Source organism: Garra rufa, chromosome 10 (assembly GCF_049309525.1).
Source record: "Garra rufa chromosome 10, GarRuf1.0, whole genome shotgun sequence".
Classification (NCBI taxonomy): domain Eukaryota; kingdom Metazoa; phylum Chordata; class Actinopteri; order Cypriniformes; family Cyprinidae; genus Garra; species Garra rufa.
In genome coordinates, this window is record NC_133370.1 from 39,385,160 (window position 1) to 39,396,093 (window position 10,934).

A 10,934-nucleotide genomic window follows, 5' to 3' on the forward strand; every position below is an offset into this window, starting at 1 on the left:
TTATTGTTTAAAAATGGCAAAGGCTATAACCGAAATGGAGTTTCGCCTTCATAATGATAAATATTTTCCAAATGTAGTGTTTCATAATAACAGGCTTCATTTGCTTAAGGCATTCGCTTGAGTGGGGATGTATTTTCCGAGTCCGATTTACATAAAGAGCCCTTATATAATGAAGTACACTTGTCACAAACGTCAGTGAACAGAAAGGGGCGTGGCATAAGCGCTTCAAAGTTTAAAAACAGGCGAACCGTCTAAATTTATCCACATCTTCAAGTTAGAGGTACTGCATTCATTCTTAATTATTTCCTTGTTTTATTTAATTTAATTGATTTAATTATTTTGCTTTCAACACTTCTGTTTATCGTGTTTAAATCTGAGCAAAGAATGTAGAGGTACTATCAAGTCTCGCGATATATAGGCTACATCAAATCGCGAGAGCCTGTGACTGACTGCTCTGTCATTGCTGCAAATTGGAAGTTGAACTTGCTTGCAGGTCTTGTTTACTTTATCCTTTATTGTTCGCTATGAATCAATAACTGCGTCACGTTTTGTGATTTATAAACAATAGCTAGTGACATTGCATGCTTATTGTTTGTTGTCGCGAACTTTTTTAAACAATTATTACTGAGGAAGTCTCGCAGTCTGCTCAGTTTTGGGTCGTGACATGAATGCTGTTCTATATATGCGGTTGCATATGTATGTATGTATGTGTGTGTGTGTGTGTGTGTGTGTGTGTGTGTGTGTGTGTGTGTGTGTGTGTGTGTGTGTGTGTGTGTGTGTGTGTGTGTGTGTACATATACATACATATATATACTAACTGGTGATAATCTTGAAAGAATGAGCATCATAATGCATGCATTGCAAGTGAATTTGCTTATGTTTTCTGTATTTGGAACTCTGTACTGCAATAAAGCAAGTCTGTATTCTTTAATCAGCGCAAAGTCCGAACCACCAAGGCGTATCGTAAGCTAACACAAGCCAAGATGCCTCAATTTTACAGTAGCCTACAATTAAACATGCACTTCGTGTTCTTCATTTTATGTATATACATATATATATATATATATATATATATATATATATTATAGTATATATTTAAGTAATATTTATTCTTTCAACTATGCATGAACTGCAATAATATCATATACTGCAAAATATAGATTTGTGTTGTCAGTGCAACATGAAAAATGCTTAACAGGCACTATATTGCTTTGCAACCCTATTTACTGTAATACATGTAACTGTTTGTTGCACAGGATTACAGAACCATGCCTCAACAGAGTGGTAAGGTCCAGACAGTGCTGGGTCTGATAGAGCCCGATCAGCTGGGCCGCACCATGACCCACGAACACCTTACGATGACATTTGAGTGCAGCCATGTTCCCGCAGCACCTGGAGACAAGGGTCTTTCTACAGCTCCCATCGAGATGAAGCATCTTCATTGGTTGCAGCAGAATCCATACAGCCACCATGAGAACCTGCTGTTGAATCAAGAGATCGAAGCAGTGAAGGAAGAGCTGTTGTGTTACCGTAAAGCAGGAGGAGGATCTATAGTGGAGAACACCACCACGGGCATCACCCGAAATCTGCCTGTGTTGCAGCAGCTGGCTAAAGAGACGGATGTGCATATCATAGCCGGAGCAGGGTACTATGTGGACGTGACCCACTCTGATGAGACAAGAAAAATGACCGTTGAGAAGGTTTGTTTGTGTGTGGTGTTGTGACTACGCTGTTGATCAAATGTTTAGAATAGTTATGTTTTCTGGGGTTTTTTTTCTGTTTTTGAAAGAAGAAGAAGAAGGCTGCATTTATTTGATTAAATAAATAAAATACGTGACCCTGGACCACAAAACCAGTCATAAGGGTCAATTTTTTTGAAACTGAGATGTATATATTATCTGAAAGCTGAATAAATAAGCTCTCCATTGATTTGTGGTTTGTTTGGAAAGGACAATATTTGGAATATTTGAAAATCTGGAATTTGAGGGTCTAAATCTAAATATTGAGAAAATTGCATTTAAAGTTCTTAACAATGGATAGTACTAATCAAATTTTTTTTATATATATATTTACGGTAGGAAATTTACTAAATATCTTCATGGAACATGATCTTAAACTTTGGCATAGAAGAAAAGTGTATAGTTTTGACCCATACAGTGTATTTTGGCTATTGCTATAAATATAACCATTCTGCTTAAGACTGGTTTTGTGGTCCAGGGTCACATAACTTGTGATGGCAATCACACACAGCGTCACTTCAGAAAACATTCTGATATGTTGATTTGTTGAGCTTAATTATTATCATTTATTATTGGTTCTCAATTATTATCCATAGTTTTTATTATTTGTGTGGAAAAAAAGTTGTGCCTCTTAATATATTCATGGAAACCATGATTCATTTCCCAGGATGGATTCTGATGGATGAATGAATGTTATTGTTATTGTTTTTTGTGAACATATTAGAATGATTTCATTTGACGCTGCTGAAAATTCAGCTTTGCATCACAGTAATTGTTTTCATTTTTTTTTAAATACAAAACAGTTCTTATAAATTCTAATGATATTTGAACACTATTACTGTTTTTTATCAAATAAATACGTACTTGATGAACTACTGAAAAATGAAAACACACACCAAAAAATTAATAATTATTCCACACTTTTAATCGGTAGTACACATTGTAAAATTGTTGATGAAACGGATAACTTTTCTATTTTCAAAGTGTTCCTATTTCTCAGATGTGTTGGTCTTTTTTTCCCCCACAAGCTAACTGATATCATTGTCAGTGAGGTGCTCCATGGAGCAGACGGCACAGATATCCGCTGTGGTGTGATTGGAGAGATCGGTACTGGCTGGCCAATCACAGATAGTGAGAAGAAGGTCCTGCAAGCCACCGCTCATGCTCAGACTCAGCTCGGCTGCCCAGTTATCATCCACCCCGGACGGAACAGTGCCGCTCCTGGGGAGGTCATCCGCATTCTGCAAGAAGCAGGTGGAGATATCTCCAAAACAGTCATGTCTCATCTTGACAGGTAAGGAGAAATAGGAAAACACCTGCATATACTGCATTCTAACACATTTTGTTCATCATGATACTCACTAATGTAGGCTATAAACAAACGTCATCATGGTCACATGACAAACATCACCAACACTGAGACTCCTCCAGTCTTTATAAAAAAAATAAAAAAAACACTGGAAGTGCACTTAGCAATCTGTGTTTCCCTTATAGGACCATATATGATAAGCAAGAATTGCTGGAGTTTGCAAAGATGGGGAGCTACCTTGAATATGACCTCTTTGGCACAGAGATTCTGAATTACCCATTCAACCTTAATGTTGACATGCCTGGCGACAGCGACAGAGTTCGGAGGTAAGTATCTGCATCCAGCAAGCACAGCAGGCATTACATTACAGTAGATAGATCATAAACATCTGCCTGATTCTCTCTTTCTGGTAATTAGTATGTGATTATATTTTATAAACATGCCAATTTGGTTAATGCACAAATCTAATGAGAGTATCCATTTTACAGTGGTATGCGAAAGTTTGGGAACCCCTTGCAGAATCTGTAAAAATGTGAATAATTTTAACAACATAAAAAAGATCTTACAAAATGCATGTTATTTATTACTTAGCTCTGTTCTGAGTACGATATTATACATGAAAGATGTTTACATATAGTCCACAAGACAAAAAATAGCTGAAATTATTCAAATAACCCCCTTCAAAGTTAAAGTTTGAGAACTTTTGGGAAAAGTTGGGAACCGGGGGTGAAAACTTTTTAAATTTGAAGATCAAACTAAATTGTACTTAATTTGTCTTCTGGGAAACACCCATGTATCTTCTTTTGCTTCTGGAGAGCATACTAAATGGGGGAAAAAAAATAAAAAATTCAACAAAATAAGAAAAATGTGGACATCTTCATCCTGTTCAAAAGTTTTCACCCCCCGGCTCTTAATGCATTGTGTTTCTTTCTGGAGCATCAGTGTATGTTTTAACCTTTTTTTAATGGTTGTGTTTGAGTCCCTTAATTGTCCTCAGTGTGGAAAAAATGGATTTCAAAATCGTACAGTCACTGCTGCAAAAGATGCTGGAAAACTGAAGAATCTGCAGGACCTGGAGAATTTTTCTGAAGAACAGTGCTCAGTTTAACTGTTCAGAACAAACAAGGGACTTATAAACAACCATCACAAAACATAAAAACAGTTGTAGATCATTCAGGTAACCACAGTATGAGGAACCAAGGGTTTCCAAACTTTTGAAGGGGATTATTTTAATAATTTCAGCTATTTTTTGTCTTGTGGACTAAATGTAAACATATTTTATGTAAAATATCTTACTCAGGACAGTACTAAATAAAAATAACATGCATTTTGCATGATCTCTCTTATTTTGTTAAAGGGGTCATCAGATGCCCATATTCCAAGTTGATATGATTCTTTAGGGTCTATAACATACTTTGGTTAAAATTTAGCTTTAAATGCTAATGAGCTCTGCTCACCCCGCCCCTCTCTGCTATGGGATGACGAGCCGTAATGTTTACTTTAGCCGAATTTAGCCGTGTTTAGCTGCAGAACTTGCTAACCAACCCATTATTAAGAAAGGCCATTTGCAAATATGCATAAAAAACCCTTATACATCACAAATGATTTGCACGAACATAGATGCATATGTAGTTCGGGATCGGCCCTTTCCTTTCAAAAAAACGAAAGTAGCGTTAATCCTCTGCGTCTTAAATGGCTCAGATGTCGGGAGTAAATGACGACTGCTATGTTCATTATTACATCCAACAACAGAACACCGCAATCGCTCAATCTGGGACATTTTTGTCTTCCCCTGCACCTGAGTTGACACAATGGCGATCGGAGTCGTACTGTTTCAGCTCGGTGAGGGAGGGTCTAAGGTAAGGCGCTCATGTCAATCAACTGTCGTGGGACCGGCCTCTGTTTGTGTGACGTCACACCAACAAGAAGCTGAGAATGACCTGATTTTAAAAAGGGGATATTACTTTTAAAGATTAAAAAAAAAAAAAAAAACACTGTATGGATTTTTATCATTGTAGGGTGATTGTGTACACAAACTGCCAACACATTAATGTTCAAACAACATGGAAAAGTGAGTTTTGCATCCGATGACCCCTTTAAAATTATTCACATTGGGGTTCCAAAACTTTCGCATGCCACTGTATATAATGTCAATAGATCATTGAGTGTAATTTTGTCTCCACTAGCTTGGCTTTCCTGATCAAGGAAGGTTATGAAGACAGAATCCTGGTTGCCCACGATATCCACACCAAGCACCGACTGACCAAGTATGGCGGACATGGCTACAGCCACATCTTGAAAAATATTGTTCCCAAAATGCTGTCTCGAGATATCACTCAGAACCAGGTGGACAAAATACTGATAGAGAATCCTAAACAATGGCTGACTTTTAAATAAACCAGCTGCCTTAAAAATCGATTAACATACCAAAAATTGATTTCTAATTTTTAGTGTTAGGAACACTGTGATCCAGTTGATTTTGGTGCTAAATTCTTTACTTCGGTGAGCATAAATTTATAGACTCTTTTAAAAAAAGGTTTCTCAAGGGGGCAATATTTTCTTAATATGAAGAACCATTTCCTTTTTTCCCACTATAAAGAAGCTTTTATGCAGTCAAATGAACCATCGATGCCAAGAAAAACCTTTATTTTTAAGAGATAGCAGAGTTAGGATGCATAGCTCACATGTTAAGTTTAACACTAACTAGACTCTGCTTTAATTAATATCTTTTTTTGTTTTTGGGCTCAAATTTAAAAATCAAATATTCACCAGTCTTCAATCGGTCAAAGTTCTCTCACCACAAGAAAAATTGGTTAAACAAAAACATGGCTCTGAGTAATGGATAATAGCCACTTTTTACTTAAAATGGATGAGCTTACAAAGAAAATGTTATGAATTAGACTAATAATTCAACTCATAATTCAACAATTAAGCCATAGAGAATGGAAAAAAGTAGAACAGTACAAATTTTTTTTATGTGACCCTGACCACAAAACCTTATGTCTTAAGTAGCACGGGTGTATTTGTAGCAGTAGCCAAAAATACATTGTATGGGTCAAAATGATAAATTTTTCTTTTATGTCAAAAATCATTAGGCTGTTAAGTAAAGATCATGTTCCATGAAGATATTTTATAAATTTCCTACTGTAATATATCAAAACCGAATTTTTGATTAGTAATATGCATTGCTAAGAACTTAATTTGGACAACTTTAAAGGCGATTTTCTCAATATTTCGATTTTTTTTTTTTTTTTTTGCACCCTTAGATTCTAGATTGGTTAAATATTGTCATATCCTAACAAACCATAAATCAACGGAAAACTTATTCCACTTTCACATAATGTATAAATCTCAGTTTCAAAAAATGGACCCTTAAGACTGGTTTTGTGGTCCAGTGTTACATATTGTGTAGCTGCAAACATCTCAACCAATTAATAGCAAAATAATGCTGAACATAAAGCCTCTTTACAACAGCTGACTGTTAGTACTGTGGTGATTGAATATGACCATATGCTTAAAAGTAAGATTGCTTGCTGAACACGTTTGCTTTGGCACATCTAATAGTTTGAAGGCATGCGTTGTGACAGGTCACTGGGTAGGACGGAGAGATACGTTTCTCTAAAGCAGGTGGCCGCTCACAGTGACTCCTCTAGTAAAATAATGACACTGTCAGGTGCTCCGTTCCTGGGTACCAGCAAGGTAATGTTTAAAGAACATGCGGAGTCATTCATAAGTTACTTATAAGGTGCTGGCATATTAACTTATCTAGTCTAATTTCCTCTCATTTATCTTTTTTAAGCATTTAGCTAACAAATATATAGCTAAAAACTACCATTTTTCAGTCGTATATTGTATTGATGCACCGAAATGAAAATTCTTGGCTGAAGCTGAAGCCGAACAAAATGAAACACCGGACTGAAGGCCGATTACCAAGCACTGTTTTTCGTGTTTTTTCCCAATGTATTTTACCAGTTCTTTTCACCATTGCATACATTAAATAGCAAAAAGGTGCTTTTTTTTACAGTTTTGCTTTTTAAAGAAAAAATAAATGACAAAACAACAATGTAAAAATATTTATTTGACACTGGACATTAACATTCTAGTAGACATTATAGCCTACCAACAAAGTATAATTTATCTTAAAGTTAATGTTTGTAAAATAATATTCTTTGGCCATTTTTAAGACCCTGTTCTTGAATCAGGCATGTGTTTTTAATGTACAAATAAATGCAGCTTTGCTGAGCAAAGGAGAATGTTGTAATACATTAATATTAATAGAGCTGTTATTATTGTTATCGTTATTTTTGACTTACTTTTTTATTTTAATATACAGAACAACTAAAATTACAATACTAACATTTATGAATGTTGACTTTTATTTTATTTTAAATTTGTTCGGTATAAATTATTCTGCATTTTCACTTTTCCGGCGAACACCAAAAGAGCTTTTTTTGCTCATTTCAGCCAAATAAAATGCATTCGGTGCATCCTTAGTATATTGTATGAATAGCAAAATATTATCCAAAATATAATCAAGTCAAGGACTATGGTTTCATAGCTGCATATGTTGATTGCTGTACTGCACCATATATGTAGAGCAAATGTATACACACATGCAAATCATACAGTATATTTTATTATTCACAATTTTTGCGGACACTGCACGTACCAGACAGTGATAGTACTTTAAAATGAAAACACTGATATAAAACGGTACAGTATTAAATGTAATGAAGAATATGAAGAATGAGAAATTATTAAAGAAATGTCATCCAACTGTACTTCCGAGCTAATGGCGGGTACTCTAACAGCCTCTTCAGATTAGCCATGTGTCTGTGTAAGGTAGGCACATACTGTATGGACTGGAATGATGTCAGATGATGCTTTTTAATGCCACTTAATCTCTCAATAAATATACTACAACCACCAGTGTTACACTGTAAGATTTTTTTTGTTTCTAAATCACAGTGATTTTTCTAAAAACTAATTTGTGTGTAACATGCGTCGAGATGTATGATCATTCTGTAATGAATCCGCTGGACGTTCGGTTGACCTGGATGAGTTGTCCAATCTTGAGGGTTAAACTTTTTGTGACCTCACTCTGATTTACTTGTGACGTCAAAATGAGGTACATCTGAAAGTGCAGTCTATGCCACAGGCGTTAATCGGCGTAGACCATGAAGCCTGAAAACGTGCTGTATTTGTTGTTGTTTCCCCCGTGCGCTTTGCCTCCATCTAGTTTAATGTAGATCTCATCTCCAGGCTCCAAGTGTAAAATCACACTGTTGCTGGCATAGTCGTAGTTCTGGTCTGCATCTTGCGCTATTGCACTGGCACGCACCTGTAAACAAATGATTATAACTCATGTTAGATGCAGTAAATACTTTATTAATCCCATAAAATAATTGCACATTAAGACTTCCAAATTTTCCATATGGACGTTTTGTCATTTTGTTTTTGTTTTTTCCATTGAAGTAAGTATGTTTTTAAAATAAAATATTTCAATTTTTTTTTAAATCCTTTTGTCCCAAACAGAACAAGCTGGCTTTTTCCTGCAATATCAGAATATTAAAGTATGTGATATAGAATGTGTGTAGTAACTTGTATAATAACAAAAAATTGTGTAATTATGGTAATACTAACAAAAATAAAAGTCAGTTAAATATTGAATGAATAAATTATAATATTCAAATTTTATTTAAAATGTTATATTCCTATAATATCAATCAATCAGTCTATTGTGAGCTTAGCGCTTACAAACATTAACCTTTTTAAAAAATATTTTTCTGACATTTTATATACAAGTATAGATTGTTAGAAAATATTTAAAGAAATGTTTATTATTATTATTATTTAAAAACAAGAATAAATTCTTATTTTGGAAATATAAAAAAAAAATCTTATGCATCAATTGATGCGTTGATTGATGAATAAATAAATTGTAACAGCTGGAATTATGACCCACCTGGTTATTCTTGCACAGATCAGCCCACATGCTGGTCCCGTCACCACCTCTCATTAATACGTGATACACGAAAAAGTAGATCCCAGGGATGGAGCAGGTGAATTTACCGCTGGAAGGGTCATAGTGATTGCCCAAGTTAGTGACCACATCATCAAACTTGAGCACCTCGTAACCCTCGTGTTGTTTCTTGAGTCCTGCGTAGAAAGCGATTTTGGGAACGGTGCTGTACGTCGCCGCGCTTATGACACCGGTGACTCCGGGCGGACCGGGTAATCCTGGTGGCCCCGGTTCTCCTATGACCCCAGGGGGACCTGGAGGTCCGGGTGGACCCGGCGGACCTGGCTGACCCCTTGGACCAATCCGTCCTGAGCGTCCTGGCTCTCCTTTCGCACCGCGAATGAAAGTTGGTGGAGACTGAACCAAGCGGTTGTCCTCTGGTGCTGATGATGGAGACTTCGTTCCGTAGGGATCGCACACCATGCGGCACGCGCCGAGCATCTCATAGCGCGGGTCGGATCCTGCCGCGCTGACCAGCACCGGGATGAGAATGACCAGTACCAGCACCATGACAACACCCAGTACGCCCGTGGCGATTACCCGCGCTCTGACGCCCAGTCTCGACAGCACCGGGCGCGCCTCGCGCTGCGATTTACGCGCAATCTTGCTCGGCGCAGAAGAGACGCCAAAAACAAAAAATTAACTTCTCTGCAGATCCAGAGAAAGTCAGTTAAGTTGACTTTTTAATCGAAACGTTATATCATTCTCCGGAGTTATGTAAACGTTAACTGATCGAAGTTTTTGTTTGTAATAACCGAAGTTAAAGACTGGAAACACAAACAGAAATGTGTAAGATATGCATTACAGCCTTGCTTTCTCACCTGAGGGTGGGTGGGTATGTCGTGAGAAAGACAAAGAGAGAGAGTGCGCGGGCACGTGAGCTGTATCTTCAGAAAAATGCGAAGACAGATCCAAAGTGGCTCAGTGTCAAAAAGTGACTACGTTTTTGTGAACTCATGATATTTTTTTTATTCAGTGTCAGTTCAGACTTGGTGTCACTTGTGTTTGTGACAATCTAATACTTTATTACATTTACACAATTTTTCAATTACAAAATGAGTTGGCCAAAATAGCAGTTTGTGTGTAGGTGTAAGATGTGGGTCAGTAAGATTTATTCATCTATCTATCTATCTATCTATCTATCTATCTATCTATCTATCTATCTATCTATCTATCTATCTATCTATCTATCTATCTATCTATCTATCTATCTATCTATCTATCTATCTACAGTCAAACCAAAAAATATTCAGACAGCTTCAACATTTATTAGACTTTATTTGCTATTGTTTAGAGAATGGTAATAAAATATGACAAATTGTGTCAGAACAAATTCATCTCGATAATCACAAATGAATTATAGTCAAACCCAAATGTATTCAGACACCTTCAAAATGTCTCACATTATTACAGTTTATTTGATATAGTTTAGAAATTAGTAATAAAATATGACAAAAACTCTAGCGATAAATTGTGCCAGAACAATTTAATCCTGTTAATGTCTGATAACTTTGATAGAAAGATATGTACAAAACATGGTCAGGTCAAATTGTTAAATCTGTGGTCCCAGATTTTTTTTAATCAATTTTACTGGTAGTCCACTCTATGACGTTTTTTTTTTTTTGTGTATAATATGTCACAGTTTACTCTATTTTGCTATCCTCACTTACATAAATGAACTATAGTGTCCTGCACCCACTAGAAAAAAAAAATATGAAAAATTATATCCGGTGCCTGAATATTTTTTGGTATCTATCTATAGACCTATCTATAGATCTATCTATCATTAATTAATTTATTTTTTTAAGAAGTTATACTTTTATTTGTAATTATTTTATTCGGGATACATATGATTATCAAAAGT

The 10,934-nt window shown here is 35.9% G+C and overlaps 2 protein-coding genes across 3 annotated transcripts; one reads left to right on the forward strand and one right to left on the reverse strand.

Moving 5' to 3' along the window:
* The first annotated feature begins 259 nt into the window (after positions 1 to 259).
* On the forward strand, positions 260 to 7,974 carry pter (phosphotriesterase related). Of its 2 annotated transcripts, none has more exons than XM_073848713.1 (5): positions 260 to 280; positions 1,257 to 1,700; positions 2,768 to 3,033; positions 3,234 to 3,374; positions 5,235 to 7,974. In XM_073848713.1, exons 2-5 carry the CDS (start codon positions 1,269 to 1,271, stop codon positions 5,443 to 5,445), a joined length of 1,050 nt encoding a protein of 349 aa, XP_073704814.1. In that variant the 5' UTR covers positions 260 to 280; positions 1,257 to 1,268; the 3' UTR covers positions 5,446 to 7,974. The 2 variants fall into 2 exon arrangements, with proteins under 2 accessions (XP_073704814.1, XP_073704813.1); XM_073848712.1 differs by lacking the exon at positions 260 to 280 and adding an exon at positions 307 to 493.
* A 135-nt stretch (positions 7,975 to 8,109) lies between these two features.
* On the reverse strand, positions 8,110 to 9,837 carry c1ql3b (complement component 1, q subcomponent-like 3b). The gene is made up of 2 exons (XM_073848714.1): positions 9,014 to 9,837; positions 8,110 to 8,389 (listed from the first exon to the last, which is right to left on the reverse strand). The coding sequence occupies exons 1-2, from the start codon at positions 9,578 to 9,580 to the stop codon at positions 8,210 to 8,212; spliced, it is 747 nt and encodes a 248-aa protein (XP_073704815.1). The 5' UTR covers positions 9,581 to 9,837; the 3' UTR covers positions 8,110 to 8,209.
* Positions 9,838 to 10,934: the final 1,097 nt, after the last annotated feature.

What these genes read in the sequence shown, in the direction of transcription:
- pter (XM_073848713.1), top strand. Translation starts at nt 1,269, where the DNA reads ATGCCTCAACAGAGTGGTAAGGTCCAGACAGTGCTGGGTCTGATAGAG. An exon ending in GTCATGTCTCATCTTGACAG is followed by an intron (nt 3,034 to 3,233) that starts GTAAGGAGAAAT and finishes TTTCCCTTATAG; the next exon opens with GACCATATATGATAAGCAAG. An exon ending in GACAGCGACAGAGTTCGGAG is followed by an intron (nt 3,375 to 5,234) that starts GTAAGTATCTGC and finishes TGTCTCCACTAG; the next exon opens with CTTGGCTTTCCTGATCAAGG.
- c1ql3b (XM_073848714.1), bottom strand. Translation starts at nt 9,580, where the DNA reads ATGGTGCTGGTACTGGTCATTCTCATCCCGGTGCTGGTCAGCGCGGCA. An exon ending in ATCTGTGCAAGAATAACCAG is followed by an intron (nt 8,390 to 9,013) that starts GTGGGTCATAAT and finishes ATTTGTTTACAG; the next exon opens with GTGCGTGCCAGTGCAATAGC.